At 48.8% G+C, this 17,253-nt stretch overlaps 1 protein-coding gene across 1 annotated transcript in view; it reads right to left on the bottom strand.

Moving 5' to 3' along the window:
• Nucleotides 1–488: 488 nt before the first annotated feature.
• LAMB1 (laminin, beta 1) overlaps nt 489–17,253 on the bottom strand; it is a gene marked incomplete at its 3' end in the record, with an annotated part of 19,172 nt that continues 2,407 nt past the window's right edge. The window contains exons 3-19 of the mRNA XM_009580220.1: nt 15,299–15,487; nt 15,127–15,190; nt 13,624–13,826; nt 12,189–12,309; nt 11,821–12,009; nt 11,276–11,455; nt 10,746–10,858; nt 9,674–9,753; nt 6,973–7,108; nt 4,779–4,937; nt 3,808–3,935; nt 3,238–3,361; nt 2,512–2,716; nt 2,209–2,352; nt 1,850–2,081; nt 1,185–1,348; nt 489–713 (exon numbers count right to left, since the gene is read on the bottom strand). Coding sequence (XP_009578515.1) covers nt 489–713; nt 1,185–1,348; nt 1,850–2,081; nt 2,209–2,352; nt 2,512–2,716; nt 3,238–3,361; nt 3,808–3,935; nt 4,779–4,937; nt 6,973–7,108; nt 9,674–9,753; nt 10,746–10,858; nt 11,276–11,455; nt 11,821–12,009; nt 12,189–12,309; nt 13,624–13,826; nt 15,127–15,190; nt 15,299–15,487 — 2,656 coding nt within the window. The remainder of the gene's footprint in view (nt 714–1,184; nt 1,349–1,849; nt 2,082–2,208; nt 2,353–2,511; nt 2,717–3,237; nt 3,362–3,807; nt 3,936–4,778; nt 4,938–6,972; nt 7,109–9,673; nt 9,754–10,745; nt 10,859–11,275; nt 11,456–11,820; nt 12,010–12,188; nt 12,310–13,623; nt 13,827–15,126; nt 15,191–15,298; nt 15,488–17,253) is intronic.

Below are 17,253 nucleotides of genomic sequence, written 5' to 3' on the forward strand. Positions count from 1 at the left end.
CAGGGCTCCACTCGCCTTCCCAGAGACCCTTCCGCCCTGCCGGGCTGCATCTGGCACTGAGGGAGAGGAGGGCCTGCCTCCCCACCGCCCGGTTCGGCTCATGGGGCAGGACCCCACCGCTGTGCAGCCACATCTGCGGGAACGCTGGTGTTAACAAAAGCCAAACCCTCACCCCATCACCGGCCATCTCCAGAGAACCGGGAAACAAAGACCACTAACAAGAGGACAAGAAACCCCCCTCCTGCAAAAGCCTCGTCCTTTCAGCACATGTAAATGCTGTCCCTGCTCTCCCTGTCAAATGTAAAGGACTCCCCTCCCGGCCAGGAGCCCCCCTGCGCTGCAGGGCAGCTGCATGCAACTCCAGCTGGAGGTAATTAGGTTTCCCCTCCACTCCAAATGCTCCCAGGTAAATTAAAAAGAGCTCAGACAGCCACTGCCGCCCTGCGACATGACCAGCAGAAGGGACACGGCCGTGTCTCCCCACTCACTTCTGCAGTCCTGCTGCAGCGCGCTCCCGTAGTAGCCCTCTTTGCAGAGGTGGCAGTTTTCCCCCTCCGTGTGATACAGACACTTCATGCACGTTCCCGTCTTCTTGTCGCAGGCCTCTGGGTCAGTGGTGTCGATGTTGTTGTTGCACTGGCACGGCTGGCAGGCGCCGCCAACCTCGTCGGGGCTCCCAAAGAAGCCAGACGCACATTCATCACATCGACTGCCTGTTTGAACAAACAGGCACGGTGGGAATTACCATCACGGCTCACTAGTGCGCAGCCCCCTAAATGGCAAGACTGAGGCAAGACAATAAAGGCCATTAATGGCAGGGGGTGTTAACTGGATCATGCTTAAAGCAACAGAGGCAGCGTTTGGTGAGACTGTGGCAGCTTGGTGCAGCGTGGATGGTACTGCCTGGGGCACCAAGACATGGTGCTGCAGCCCAGGTGCCAGCATGCTCATCCCCTCGGCTCCACTGCTGTCCTGTCCACCTCTGCCAACCACCAGCCATCCCTTGCCACACTGCCGGGAATGAGGTTCACGGTGGTGCTGGCATCGCTCTGCCCTGGCACCTTCCAAGCGCTGCCAACCTCCAGCAGCAATACATTGACGCTGGTGCTGTGGTCACATGAAGGTACCCCTTCCCACGGGGAGGTTCAACCCAACCAGCCCCCCTCCACACACCCACCAAGTACCTATGTATCCCACGCTACAGACACACACGACTTGCAGTGTGACCGGATCCTGGTAACAGCCGCTGGCAAACTGGCGTCCACTCTCAGGGCCGTCAGGGCAAGGGCAGGGGCGGCAGTGGTCGCCTGATCCCAGGACAGGGTCTCCGTAGTAGCCAGCCTGGCACCTGCGCAATGGGGTACACGGCATGCAGGGGACTGCAGGCAAACAGACTGCAGCCTTGCCATAACTATGCTCAGGTTTTCAACCACCACAAAGGACCAAAGGGCAGAAACATCCTGACAGCTCTCCCGTGCCACTCATGCTCCGAGCAGCCACAGAGGCAAATTTGTCTGGCTCACACCAGCATAAGAGCAGGAGACCCAAGGCTGATGCCTCTCAAGAGGTTTTCAATGGAGAAAGCCCCTCTGAAGCCCCAGGGTCCTGCAACGTGCCCTCTGGCATCAGGGCAGGCACTGCCGGGAGACATGAGGCCACAGGCAGGGAAGATGGGGTCCCTGCTCCCATCCTCCTCCAGGATCACCAGCACTGCTCTGGCTCCCTGGGTGCAGGGACTTTCCCCATAGATTCACACCCCCCCGAGCACAAGCGCTGGAGGGGAACGGCTGCTGCGCCCATCCTGCCGGTGGGAAGGAGAGGGGCCAGGGAGGGGGCGCACGTGCCGTACCTCTCGCAGTTGTGCCCTGCTGTGTGGTCCCGGCAGCTCAGGCACTCCCCGCTGTAGGGGCTGCAGTCGTCGGCGTGGCCGTTGCAGTGGCAGGGCTGGCAGCTGGGGAAGCCCCAGAAGCCAGGCAAGCAGCGGTCGCACTGCCGCCCGTACACTCCAGGGAAGCAGTGGCACTGGCCCGTCTCCGCGTCGCAGAAGGCGTTGTAAGAGCCTCGGACATGGCACTCACATGCTGCAAGGAGAGAAGGAAACATGCTGCAAGGAGAGAAGGAGAGGGAAAGAGAGACTGCGTTTCCACAGCAAGCCCTAAATGCAGGGCCCCGACGACAGCACAGCCCAGAGCCACGGGTTTAACATACATCGGCATCCGCTTGGCCCAAACCCAAAGGTGCCAGGGGCGCATCTGTCGCATTGTCTTCCGACGACGTTGGGACGACACTGGCACTGTCCTCCGCTGGGGTCACACACCGAACTCAGGGAGCCCTGGGGGTCGCACTGGCATGCTGAGCAGAGAAAAACATCGGGAGGAGTGAGTACCACAGCGCAGGACGTGAACTACCTGCCTCATCCCACACACACGCCTTCCCTGTGCAAACCACTCTGCCTGCAAGCGCCATCCAGCTTCCAGGCACAGTTTGCCCTACAAGTAGGTGGTTACGTACATAACGCGGTCTCGTGTAATAGAGCAGAAATGCTGAATATGATGTTCTTGCAGACGTCCGTCATGGGGGTTTTCACAACACTCCTGCTGTTTTCCAGACACCGGTATCTTTGGAAAGTTTCCCAAGCGCTGTTCGTGACCACGTCTTCTCCTGAGCCTCCCACTGTGAATATGTCCAGCGATTTGCAGTATGGCATGAGAACAAGCTACAAAACAATTTTACAATGACAAAGTGTCACTATTTATAAATAGCTTCCAACAAAATTGTGAAAATTCACTATTATCCCACTTCCTATCATCCTTTTTTGGCCAAAAAGCCAACAGCCAGACAGAACTGGGAAGGGAAACGACAGTATTTCTGTTGGTTTTGGTGGAGTAATTCTGGTATCCTCCAAATTCTTACCAAATCTACCAAATTCTATCTGTTCAAAAGAAAAAGGCTGACATTCATAACATATATGGACTCATTAGCCTCCCCAAAGAAACTACAGGTCTGTGGAACTAGCTGCAATCCTGTAGAACACAACAAAAACAACCCACATACTTTGAGACTAAAGAAACCTACAGTACTTTACATTGTCCAGTTAAAATCTGGCTTCAGCCATAAGCAACAACATTGTGAAATATTACTTCGGATTTACAGAGACGCATCCCAGAGGAGATGCAAACTTTCAGGCTTTTAAATATACTTTTCCACCAGACCATCCCCAAAATAATTACTGCTCACAGAGTCAATGAGCGTGTACGGGCTCTCCATCTCCGTATCCACCGAGGAGTACTGGGGCAGCTCCAGGCGGATGGTGTAATTCAGCCCCTTCTCGAAGCAGACGGGCCGCGGGAGAACGACATATCTGGATTAGGAACAGGAAACAATTCTTACTTCAAACGTCCAGCACCATAAAGCGTTTCAGGTGGCCCTATAAAGCAATCGAGATAACGGAAAGCAGCCAAGACCAGGCAGAACAAAAGCTACGATGTGAAAGAGGCGGTGTGGAGGCTTGTGCAAGTCAGAACCGGAAAAGCTTATCGGCAAGGTAAAGAGTCATACCGATGTTCACTCACAGGCTGTGCAAACACTTCCCCCCCTCTTTACTCAGTGAACAAAACAAATCAGACAACAAGAATAAACTTAAAAGCTTTGAGTATACAGACACAATGCTAAATATGTTTTTATAACCCATCGGAAATTAAATTTCATCCATCTCCTTAGAGGCCACGGCAAACTGAAAATGTGACGTTACTCTGTTTCAATTTTTTTAATGTTTTTTCTCCTTTTGGCCCATGCAGTTATACCGACCTGGAGCCGGGTGACAGTGAGACGACCTGATTATCATCATCAGGAACTGTATTGCCACACCGGCTACCCGTGGGAATCTTGCCTGGGCGCGAGACGCTGATCACAGCTTTTTCCCACTGATCCGGCAACTGGGGGAAAAAAAGGCTGATCAGCATCAAGCAACAGCCGTAAGCTCCGCAAGCAAAGGCCGTAAGCTTCGGGGAGCATCCAGAGCTCAGGCCAGGAAAAGTGTGCGCACAGACAGGGTGGTCACTGTGCTTCGGGGAGGATGGGGCTGCAGCTCCAGCATCAATGGGGCATCTACCGGCTGCAGGTTTGCCTGAGACAAGACAAGGCAAGAGCCCCCGGGCATCCTCCAGCACGACAATCTCTTCCCGCGCCCTCCCCCCCAGAAAAACATGACTAGGTGTAGGTGGTCAGCAGCCCCCTCTGCAGCACAGCATCAGTGGGCGGTTTGGCGACCTCCTCTCCCCTCTGGGTACGGCACCTGAGTATTTCACTGCAGTCAATTGCTGCCAAGCTCTAGGTAAGGAGCTGGGGGGATTTTTCACTTTCCCTTCACCCTGCGAATTATTCACAGTCAAAACCAACTACTTGCAAACTCTTGGCTGCAGGCATTCAACATCCAAGATGGGCAATTTGTCTCCTTGAGGTGCATAACAGCGTTTCCACCCATTAGAAGGCCATCTGGCTGATGTCAAATTTATATTCTAATCTGTCCTGACGGGACTTGTCGCTTTTTAATTTGCTCATTAAACAGGTGCTGAAACAATGCAATAATGAACGAAACTGTAAAGCAAGTAATACCAATAATAGTCAACATCATCTTGGATTTTCACAGACATTTAACTGAGCGTCCATCCTTGTCTTTGAGTCCTGATGACTCCTGGAAGCGCCGGGCTCCTGTCAGTCATGCACCAGGACAGCCAGCACCTGCCAGGAGGCAGCAATGCCCGTACTCACAGACCTACCTGCGGCTCATAGCGGACCAGAATCTCGTACTCCATGGAGTAGGGGATGTCGTCGATGTAGAATTCCAGGTATGCCCCCTCAGGGACCCTTACAAATCCTATGCCTGTCCACGATGGTGTGCGGTCCGGCGTGTACTGGCGCTCTATTATGTTTACTCCCTATAAAAACAGGGAACAGAGATTTTAATACCAATACATTAAATTTGCGAGCCCCAAGGGAGTGTGCTGATGGATCACTTCTGGATCACAGCATCCATCGTTTGCATCCCAGAGAACAGGAATTGTTTTTTAAATCCATATGCATGCACACCGTTGCCCTTCCGCTTAACAATATACAAAAAGCAAGAACGATAAAATAAAACAACACTGCACAACTCTTCATCCATTTCTCTGTTATAGCGGGGAATTAAATTTAAAAACTTGCTGTGAGTAGCTAATCCAGCAGCTACGACATCTCGTTCACGATAAGTACTGTCACATCATACTTGTAGCAGTAGGATTTACTGCAGTGGCGCATAACTGCTCTATTAAGCTGAGTGCTAATTACTTCCTGGCTACACTGGGCTGCTCCAAACCAAACCACTGCTCAGGATAACATTTGAAAAGCAGATCATGGCCGTCATGAGTAGGGTGTCACTAAATAACAGAGATCCTAACCATCGATAGATATTTAATAGCCAAATCAATACGTGGTCACTCTTTTCAGTCTGAAGTGCCAGGTTTTTTATCTGCTACTCTTTATATAAAGCAAAGAAGAGGAAAAAGGCAACAGAAAATGGAAACGTGTGGTGTTAAAACTTCCTGTTTCAAATATATCTGCATCCACGAATGGTTCTCTCCATAGAACAATATCCTGTGCATTCCTAAGGAAGCTGCTTCAGTAGAAAGGGATAAAATGTAAGGAAATGTCTATATATATACATAACACTTCAGGATGTCCCCTCATGTATTCTCACACTCTTTGAAGAGAGTCTGGCTGTAAGTTATTACCCTTTGGCTTTGTCCAAAGTGTCGGAGCTCCCCAGAAAGGATGGCAGGCGGGACGTGAGCGGGGACATGCAGCTATGGGGATCATGGGGGCTTGGCACCGCCCGAAAATCCCTGCAACACTGCGCCACTTCATTTTGTCTTGTGCTGGGCCCCTATCTGGGAATTCAGAGTTTTATTCTGCCACCAAATTTGTGAAAAAGCTTTTCAATATTGGCGTTTTTGAAAATGGTTTGTTCTGAAGGTTTCAAAAGGCAAACCAGCAGCACATCCCCTTGCTCTGCTTGGCAAGGTGGGTTTTCACGCAAGGCCTCAGGTACCACCTCTCCAGCCAGGCAGACACAAATGTACCAGAAGCCCAGTGGCAGCTCACATGCCATCCAACTTCTGCTCTGCACAGTCTTCCCTCTCTGCAGTTATCTACGAGCAAAAACCCTCTGCTTTGGCTGAAACTGCAAAGTGGCTGCATTTTGCCTGAAATAAATAAATTAGGACCAAGTGCCCCAATTGCAGGCAGACAAGGATCTGCTGCTTTAGAGAAACCATTATCTCATCTCCCTGACTCTTGCTGGAGGCAAAAATAATTGATATAATCACCTAGCTGCTGTTAATTAATTAAAAGCAAGGCTGTGCAGTAGTGAACAGAAAGAGCCAGAGACCCTGATGTACCATGCCAGCAGGCAAAACAAGCTAGAGGCAACCTCACTTACAAAAACAGTTTTTTGCACAATCAACTATGGTTTTAGTCATTAATAAAAGAAATGCTACTGATGTACAGAAACTCTAAAAGCCGCAGCAATGTGCTTAAATGCGTGCTTTGTTCCCTCCCGGTTTCAGTGGCACCGAAGAGAAGAGGCAGTGACAGTATCCCACCGCTCTTGAGATAAGAGGGGAAGGAGAAGTGGGTACGGTGGGTGCGTACGCAGTGGGGTAGAGAGGGACGCTGACAGGAAACTAACTGTACAGTCATGATCAAAGAAACAGATTTAAAAAGAAAAATGGCAGGTTTCCCCCCTAAAATACTACATTATTTATGCAGATTGAAGAGCTACAGGTTGACGGTTTTCTGATACAATTCAGTTTTGTGTTTTCCACATTTTAACTGCAAAACACTCAGGGTATAAAACAGACACTTCCAGCACCCACATGGTGAAACAACTTTCCCACAACTGTCCAGACACACCAGCCCACTAGAACTGCTACTCACGGGACCCAAGCTGGCCTCCTCCGCCTCGTAGATGTAATGATCAAGTGAAATGAAGTAATAGCCAGGCTCCACCTGGTTGCACTGACGTCCAAACATGTGGGGCCGGCATTCGCATTGGCCAGACTGACTCGAGCAGCTAAAACGGAAGAGCAATGAATTTACAACATGTCTTGGCTATGCCGAGACAGTGCTAGAACTATCTTCTGCTTTGACGTTTTAAGTGACACAGGAGGAGAACCGCTTCTGGATACAGCTGCATCTAGACACGAGATGTTCTCGGGCTCTGCAGCTGGACCATCTGCACTGCTAAAATGGCAACACGGTCCGGGGCACAGGCTTGGCTCAACCCAACTATCATTCTCCCAAACAACTCCAGGCTGAGGCTGGGAGCGAGCTTGGGCCAGGGACCATTTCCAGTAAGCAGTTTGCATGAGGTTTCCCCTGCTTGGATGGCAAGAGGATTTCATGCTACGGATGCAGGCGGTTCCCTGGGGCCAGACAGCAGTCTGGGAGAGCTTCACTTGCTACCACAGACGTAGCCAAGAGGCATGTCTGTCCTGCAAGCCGAGGGCAGCCTTTGGCTCCAGGCTTGCAGGCCACGCAAGCAGCGTACCTGTTTGAATGGGCTCAGGCAAAGCAAGAACATGTATGACCCTGCATGCCCCGGGATGTCGAGCTGCCCTCATATGCTGCAAAGCGTATCCTGAGAGGTCACCCACCAGCAGCTACACACAGGGGAAAACCATACCTGGCTGCTTTAAAGTAGGATGGATGCAGTTAAAGACGCGGGACAGACAGAACCATTGCTGGGGAACACAGAAGGTCTGTCCAGGGTGACATACAGCAGCTCCATTTCCTTCATAACGAGCCATTTTCTTTTCTCAATACAGCTCTATCCCCAAACTGCCTTTTGGTGGTTTTATTCTCCCCAGAGTGTCTGCCCCGCATTATGAAGATCCCTTGGGCAGGTTGTATTTTTGTATGTGCCCGGTCACACTTTTTCATAGGAAGGTTTTTTGGTCCACCAAAATACACCCCTTTCTTTAAATTTGGGTGGAATTTAGGAACATTTTCTGAAGTCAAACCCTCTGGTTTCCACGGAAAATCTCCAGGCTTCTCAAGCCCCCATTCTAAGAGTAATTTTTACCTGAAACCATTTTTGAAATTGCAGAGATTCACTTAAACATTCACTTTGTGATGCCAGAAGTGCCCTAGCTGCCCCAGAAGGGGAGCGGGGAAGTTTCCCCTCCGGGGACAGCGATGACTCCACCGCCTGGGTTACAGTGGGGGATGAATTTCGGGCGAGGTGCGGCTGCCCCAGGCACTGCATCCCACACCCTGAACTGGAGCCAGGAGGCTGCAATTCAGCAGCTGAGGAGAGGAGCCCCGGGGAGGGCGAAGCTCCCCGTTCCCGCTGACATTAGAGCGCGAAGCCGGGAGCCAGAGCCGGGCTTCCCGGCTCTCCTGTGGCCGGGGGAAAGCACAGCTGCTCCCTGCCTGCGCCAGGACACCACACATCCCCTCCCTACGTGGTTTTGCAATCCCTGGGCTCAGCACATGGGAAACAGGCTGCAAAGCCCTGCTGGCAGCAGCTGCGCTGGGGGAGCTGTTATGAGCTGTGCGGCATAACCGATCTGTGCACAGGGAGCAAGCATGGAGGAGTAAATAATCACTAACAACCACACCGCTGTCTGCCAAGGGGTAATAATTCACTCAGGAGCGGAGTGGAGAGACAGTCCGTGGGACATTCCCACGGCAATCCCTGCCACAGATGGGGTGTCCGCAGGCTGTGACGACCTACAGGAGTCACACCGAGACCAGTCCCAAACTCCCCCAATGTGGTCCCATGGGCTCCAGTGGGAAACAGTTCATCCACCCCCTTGGGAAACTTCTGTGGCTTTAGACAAAAGCAGGACGTTTCAAACGGTTTGTGGAGGGAGGGGAGGGGAAAAAAAGAGAGCGAAGAAATGTGCTGCTGTTGAAAAGCCTGGGGTCAGACATGCACCTAACGCACAGAAAACTGCTCTGGTTGGAGATAGCAGTCTGGCTATCCAGCACCCCTCTGACCAGGCATTTAAGCCAGACTTCCCTTGCTTTTACTGATGGACGCATCTTTAAAACCTATGCTTTTCTCTGAAAAATCTCCACCTCCCCAATGGGCACTTCCAGGTCCACATCCCACCTCACGCAGCACCACTGGGGCAACGCAGCAGTACCGTGCAGCTAGCATGTTTCCCCCAGCGCTGGTGGACAGACAGACAGACTGGCCAAAGGGCCAGTTTGGGAGCAAACCAAGAACCAGCCTGACGGCCCATGTCACCGCCTGATTCCTGCTTTGATCCTGCGAGGGCAAAGCTTTGACACGGACCATACCCCGGGTTACAGCCAAGGCAGAGCTCAATCCACAGCTGGCTCCTACCCTGGCTGACCAAAGGCAGAGTTACACTAAAAACAGTTTTATATGTTCACCTGCACCAGTGGCACAAACGGAGGCTGCTCAGCATGGAAAAGCCACGGATGCCTCTGTCACCCCCTGCTGCAATCAAGAACTGCTGCAATCAAGAACTGCCACTTTTGGAGCAGAAAGACGGTCCCAAACACCCTCCTCCAGAGCACATTCAGCCCTGGATGTTGTGGTTGCAAACGATGCAAAACTCACTGGGGTGAATGATTACAGGAGAGTAACCGGGCTGAGACTCACTTGTTGTTCAGCGCTCCTCCCTGGTCGCAGTCGCACGGCCGACATCCATCCATGTCATTGCTCAGGCCCCAGTGCTCAGGCTGCGGGAGGAAACATGACGAGCACTGTAACCCAGTGCCGATTTAACCCCATCTACCCCAAAGGCACATTTTTAAATACTCAGCATAAGCTACCCCAGACTGCCCCCCAACCCATGAATCCTGCTCCCCTGGTTGCAGGTCTATCCCCACAACCACCAACACAACCTCCCCAACTGCTCTCCTCCACCTTGTTGACCATCTCAAGGGCTTGAGAAAAAACCACATCTTTCCACCTAGCTTTAAAAGCAAGATTCAGGAGGACCCAAGCTCAGAGACCTCACTCCTGCTGCACCATTTACACCAGTTTGGGCTCCTCACCCAGGAAGGGCTTGGAAAATCACAGCCCAGTACGTCACACTGCAGCAGAGAGCTGCGCGTGGGGCGGTGGGGCTTTGTGTGGGGCACTGCCCTTGCAGGGCTGCTACTCTGCAGCTTGTTTGTTGGACAGACAGACAGACTTGTTTAGCTTTTCCATGTAGTTCACTATTAGATAAGACAGCCTGTCAGTGTTTGTACAAACACATCCAGTTATCTGACAGTGTGTTTCTGTAACACTCTAGCACACATAAACACTATGTGGAATTATTATGGAAATAATCCCTGCCTAAAATAATGGCCTGTACAGAAAGCAATTTTTTTGGTAACACTGCTTCTCTGACCATTTTGTCTTTCACCCCAGCAAGGGCTCCACCAGAACTGTCCTGGATCCCTCATTTTCACAGAGCAACCACTACAGGTATCCTAATGTCTCACTCCTTATGGTCCCGGGAATTAATCTGGATGCTCTTGTCTGCCTTGACGTGCCTCCCAGCTCCCCGTAACACAGCGTGCTTCATGGCTCCTGACATCCCCAGGTGCCCGCTCCAGCCTGAACGCCAGGCACCTGCTCGCAGACGGTCAGAGACGGCGGCCAGCGCCTTGCTCCACGCTTTCCGCACGCCAGCCTCCCTCACACCAGCGTCTCCTAATTTATTTTACGGTAAGCTACTTACCAGGCAGTGATTGCACTGCTTTCCCGTCACCAGGCGCTTACAATAGCAGTTTCCTGTCTCCGAATCACAAGGATTCCCCCCGGGGTGGGTGCCCAGAGGATTACACGCACAAGCTAGATTGGGAAATACAAATAGGCAGGTCAAAACACAGGATTGGAGTTACAGTTCAGACAGTATCCAACTTAAATATTTACGTTGAAGCTTCCCCTGAATTCCCCAGGACAGAGATTAATTGCACTCTTTGCCCACCACCCACCCCAGTAAAACTTCCCTGGCTTAGAGACTTATAATTAAAAACAAATAAGGAGGATTCTGCTATTTCTACTGAATACACTAGAAGAATCAGCTGGGGAACTAAGTTTTAAGGGCGGGTGGACTCCAAGCTACGGCAAATCTACAAGAATGTTCTTCCTTTAGCAAAAACATGAAACAAAGGAAAAAACACCACCCCACAAACCAACTTCTCCCGGCTCTAACAGCTCCTCAAAGAGCTTTTGATCACACATAAAGGAACATATGTTTTTACTCACACTGACAACCCTCTGGGTCATCGGCACTCAGGCCATAGAAACCTTCTTTGCAGAGGTCACAACGCTCCCCTTCGACAAATAATTTACAACGGCATTGTCCGGCAATGAGGCCAGTGGAAAAATCGGTGTAGCGATCGCAGATGCCACCATTTTGGGAGCCAGCTGGGTCACAGTTGCAAGCTAAGAAGGAAGCATCACGCGTGTTTTATTAACTGCTACAAAAGAAAAGGCCAAGTCTCACACTGAATTATTTACACTCAGCTGCTGTGTAGAGAGAGTGTATCATTCCTGCAAGTATTAGACACGACATGCAATGGACACGCAATGACCAGATGAATTTCCAGATTCTTGAAGAGAAAACAAAACCCAGCCAGGCTCGCTCAAGACCTCCAAGAAAACCACCTTCTCTCAAGGATCTTTGTTCAGGAGCACGGCGCTGGCCAAAAGAAGGCCAGTTAAATCCTAAATTCTCCAGGAAAAGCCCTGGGGGGCCACGGCTGGGATGCCACAGCCGTTCCCACCCCGAAGAGCTGGGCTGCACTTACGCTCACAGACATCAGGGTCCCGCAGATCTCTCTCCGGGTGCTGGAAGTAGAAGGGCTTGCACTGCTCGCAGTTGTGTCCCACAGTGTTGTGCTGGCAGTTGTCACACACTCCCCCACTGATATTCCCTGTCGTCATGTACACAGCCATGTCAAAGTGGCACTGGCTGGAGTGGCCATTGCAGTTGCACTCTGTGACAAAGACAGAAAGCAAAGTAAGAGTCTGGTCCCAGGGGAGATGCAAGTCTGCAGAAAAGACACACCAAAGTCAACTGAAGAACATGCAGGACTTTATATATTGTCACAAGTTCCCAAGCAACAGCATGTAACGCTCACACCAGACTCCAGTTCTGCATTTTACTCAAACTCACTTTTGCATGCGTTACTGTTGCGGCCTTCAGCGGGTCGCCAGGGTAAGTCATGGTAGAAATCCAAACACTGTTCACAGTTTAACCCTTTGGTATTATGTCTGCACATGCAGTGCCCATGGACCTGTCATTAAAAAAAGAAAAAAAAAAAAAGGAGGAATATAGTTGTTATAAAAGAGCAAGGGAAAAAAAACCCCAATACTCCAATTAATGCAAAATATAGCTAGTACATAATGGATATACTTTTGGAGACTTTAATACACATAACTGCACATAGAAAGACATAAAGGGCCACAGGAGCGTCCTTTACCTGCCAAGGTAAGAACGTCCTCATACAAATTTGTCCTTCTTTCCTTGCCAGAACTAATGCCTGAATAAACGTTTTCAGACATTAACAAGGAGAGCACAGTTCCACGTCAGTAATCACAAAAGCCTCTTGGACCTAAAAGTTAGCTGTTTATTAGCTGTTAATTATCTATTAACATGCATTTAGTTATATCAGCAGCTCAGCACCTTCTTTCCATTCCAGCCCTACCTTGGTTCTCAAAGCAAAGATAACAGACAGTTTGGATGGGTTTTATCCATCAACCCCAGACTTCGCCTTCAACATGTACAGAACAAGCACTAAGTAGACCAACAGTGATTGTGTGACAGCTGCTGCCATAGACATAGCCACAGCTGCTGGGGACTACCAGCATTGGAGCCATGATTTTAAGGGCAAAGCCAGTCTTGCTGCTGCTCAGGTGGAGACACTCACCGAAAGCACGGGGCAATGGAGCATACCTGCTCGCCAGCACCCTGTGGCCCCCGGGACAACCTGCACAACTTCCCTCTATGCCTCCACATTTTCATCCAGTTAATAACTCACTCATTAACAGGGGTGCTATTACTGCTTGTCAGGCAAAAATCATGGGGAAAACCAGAACCCAGGAGGGATGTGGCACTTGCACAGCAGCAAACAAGGCAGACAGCAGGATTTTCCTTCAGAGCCTGCTGTTAATTAGGGCTACAACCTCCACTTCTCAGCCGCTAATGACTGATACAAATGCAGGTCATGTTTGATGCACAAAGGTGTTTCATCCTTTGATGCCTCTATTCACTTCAGTTTTAGGGTAACCAAGTCGACCCACACACCCGTCTCTGGCCCCATACGGTTACACTTCCTTTCTGCATTCCTGACTTTTAATTTCATCAGCTCTTTAACATAATTAGAAAAGGAATGCTAAAACAATTTTCACCCAATCTGAGCTCTCTGTGCTTGATTAACACCAATAATGACAGATATGTTTGCTGAGGAGGAATAGTTTTAATGGTTTTCTTGTTTGAAAATTAAGGGTACGGAGTTGGGGGGCAGAGTGATATCTTTAAGTTTGTGTTTAAATCGCTTAAAAAAGGCACAGACAGGAGCAGCTTTATGCAGAAAAGCGTGAATGTTTACCATTCCTTCCACTTCTTCGTTAAAGCCATCCACTGGCGCACACTCGCTGGCGTGTCCATAGCAGAAACAGTTCCCGCGAACCACCATGTCATAGATGGCATAGTAGTACTTCTCCCTGATCTCCATCCTGGAGTCCAAGAGATTATCTCCCAGCGTGTGCAGCTTGATGAATTTGACTCTCAGATTTGTGATCTTTAATAGGTCTGCAGGGGACACCAAAAAAAACCAAACCCCGTTTCGGAATTATTTAACAGACATTGTATTGAATGGAAGGCAGCCAGGAGTGACTTCCCAAGCACACTTCCTATGGGCAGATTAGATCAGATTTAATTTCAGCACTTACATGCTACACATCACATCACTTCATACTCCCAAATTAAAAAAAAATTACATTATTTTACTACAGGTTGATCACTATATAAGTTAGTTTAAGCTTATTAAAAATACCAGTCTATTTTATTGTAGACATACACAGGCACAAACACAAATATTAAAGGCATGCACAATGGTACCACTGAAAAGACACTGGTTCTTTGGGGCTTTAAAATGTAAGACGGGCGAGGATCTGATATTAAGGAACTGCTGACAAGTGGACCAGGAGCTTTAAGAGTTACAAGCCTTCTGGAAAAAATCTTGGTTGGAAACAAGACAAGAATAATTCTTCTTTCTTATACGCCCAACTTTCCTAGCAAATATAATTAGTTCCATTTTGCTGAAAGAAGCAACACCCCATCACTGACCAAATACAAAGGAGAAGTTCTCAAGGGATAATCCATGGGAAGACAATATTGCAGTAATTAATTCAGTCTACGTGTTCACTTTGATACTACGAATCCTGTGTAATTTCTTATAACCTTGAAAAAGCACTTCAAGCCCATGAAAGCAGAATTTCTCCTTTAAAATGTTGGTTAAAAAAATCATTCAACTGATACAGCAACTAGCAGACACTCTTCTACTTCTGCTCCAGTTAGCTTTATGCTGAAGGACATGAACTGAAACTGTGAATGCATATTAAATCAGAGGTCAAGTTTAAGGCCAAGCACTGCAGGTCCCTACTCAGGCCAAATGCCCCACGAGGTTTCTTTTTGAGCCACACTCAGCAACAGATCTCTCTACCTTTGCATTCCTGGATTGTCATGACCGTACACGAATGCTACAGTAACGTGTGCTGTACGACCGGATCACGTTGCAAGGTTTCGCTCGGCGACTGCATGTATGTTGGGGAGAGGGGGTCTTTAATGAAAATAAATCCCTGATCAATTAAGAAAAGGACCAGCTACAATGATGCGTGCAAGAGCAACCACTTGAGTTGACAACACTGATCGTTATTTCCCAGCACGTCACTGTGAGTCAGGAAAAGAAGCCATACCACAAATGTATTCATATGACTTCAAAACTGTTATTGGGACTAATGCATGGCTTTATTTGTGGCTTACTGGTTTTTGTAAGCAAATAAGCACAGAAACGCTTTCAAATGAGCCTGGAAGGTAACTGCATACATACTTTGAATCCTTGGACTGTATGGATCTTCAATTCGAAAAGCAGGATCTAAAACACGATATATTACCTGGAGGAAAAATGGTACAACGAAAGATCCAGCTTTAAAAATAAAAGCATCTGAATTTGTATGGAAAAAGTCTATACAACAAACATATTGGAAAAAAAACCCTCTGACCTCTCCCTCTGTTGAAGGTTCAATGTCAGAATATCGGGAATCACAAATGATATCATCCACTTTCTTCATGGGTCCAGTTGAAATCCCAGGAAATGAGCTCTCACAGTCATATGCAAAATACCTATATACTTGCCACGTTTTTCCAAAATCAGATGATCTTTCTATCAACATTGCAGCAGGACGGAATGTCTAATCGTAAGAAAACCAAAAGAGATTTTATTCGCTTAATTATTACTTGCATCCACATTGAGCGCTTTTAAATGTGAGCAACCCACGTGTCTCGATTTTAATTTCTCTCCCTGCACTGACTATTTCCAATATTTGGAAATATTTTTCTGCTGATATCCCACTCTCTGCAGATTTTTGAAATAACACACATCAAGCCACAGACTACCCATCTTTAAAAAGATGGCACTCAGTGGCCAGGTGCTTAAACACGCTTACGATAAATAAGCAAACTTGTAAGTTTTTTGGATTCTAAATCCTTTCTTAAAACCGGGGGTTAAAAAGCAGGGCTTTAGGGAGACAAAAGGCGTTTTTCCACTGCTTGAGGAAAGCAGCAGAGCCTTCTTCCTTGCAGTACCTCCCTGCCTAATCTTCTGCAAAGGACCTAATGGGCCTCCTCTCTGCTTTCAGAGCTTCCCCTCCAGCTCTGACGCCCAGAAGTTCTTGCTGAGCAGTTATCTCTGATGCTTAGAAAAGCCCTGGGATTGCCCACCTCTCTTTGACCACACCACTTTTTGCAGCATCTCTGCCGCCCAGTGCCAGCCAACCTCTGTCCTGCATTAAGAAAACCTTCTTCTTTAAGGAGATTGAGAGGTTCAGCTTCATCCATTCTTGCTGCATTCGACTGCCCCAGTCCCAGTGACCCTACTCCAGCTGGCCTTGCCTGGCCTCCGGTAGGCTGCATTCGCTTCACACAAACCACCGTTCTTCTTACCTACGTGTATTCAACTCCAGAACAACTAGCTAATGAGATTTTTAAAAGATTATTAATCCCTCTGACCTAAAAATCTCATGTTTCAACTTATGAGCTGCATTTCAAAAAGCAGATTTAACACCTGGCTTGCACCTACCAAGAAATGCCAACAGTCTCTTCATTAGTTTTATGTATTCAGAGGAGGCCCTCCAAGAGCTGAGCACAAACGCATTCAGTCACAGATGGAAAAAAAATTTCTTTCTGCTTCCTGGCTGAAAATATCACCCAACTTACAAACTGGTATCTCACCCAACAAAAAATGTAGCAACTCAGAGGTAAGGCAGCTGAAGTGTCTACCACACAAACAAAGTCAACAAATCATCATTAAAACTATCTGCAGTCTTCCTCCTGACGGCAGACCAAGCCCAGCGGCTCCGGGGCACGATGGCCGCAGCACCCGCATGGGGTCAGGGATCTTTTGGGGGTCCCTCGCTGCTGGGGGTCAGTAGAAAGGAGCACCTTCTACCTCAGCCACCACTGTGGGGCTGGGCGAGAAACCCAAGCCGACACCACAGGAAAGAGGAACCAGCTCTCCTAGAAATCTGATGCGTGAAAATTAGGAGATTAATTTGTCTACACGTGAAGAGCAGCGATTTAGCCCTGCAGGAACTGCAGCCCCTGAAACTTCAGCTGACGGTTGCCACTAGCACTTGCCTGCGATTTAGGATGTACAGGACATAATCTACCATTCCAAGACATCTGTTTGTAAAGAAACAAAGACACTTTGTGTACAGATGTTCCTTCTTCCTGAAGACCCTTCCATTTGCCAAATGAAAACCGATACCATGGCCAACTTTTTTTAAAGAAAAATCCTTGCTACTATGTGATTTAGCTAATTATTTTCTAGAACACAACCACCAGAGAGACAAACCAACACAAACCCCAGCTTCAGCATGACTCCTCCTGCAGCCTCATCGGAGTTCAAACACAAGTCAAGCCACAAGTCACAACTCAGCCTTCCTGCGCGACTTCAGCA

This window comes from Fulmarus glacialis, unplaced genomic scaffold, assembly GCF_000690835.1.
Source record: "Fulmarus glacialis isolate BGI_N327 unplaced genomic scaffold, ASM69083v1 scaffold19276, whole genome shotgun sequence".
Classification (NCBI taxonomy): Eukaryota; Metazoa; Chordata; class Aves; order Procellariiformes; family Procellariidae; genus Fulmarus; species Fulmarus glacialis.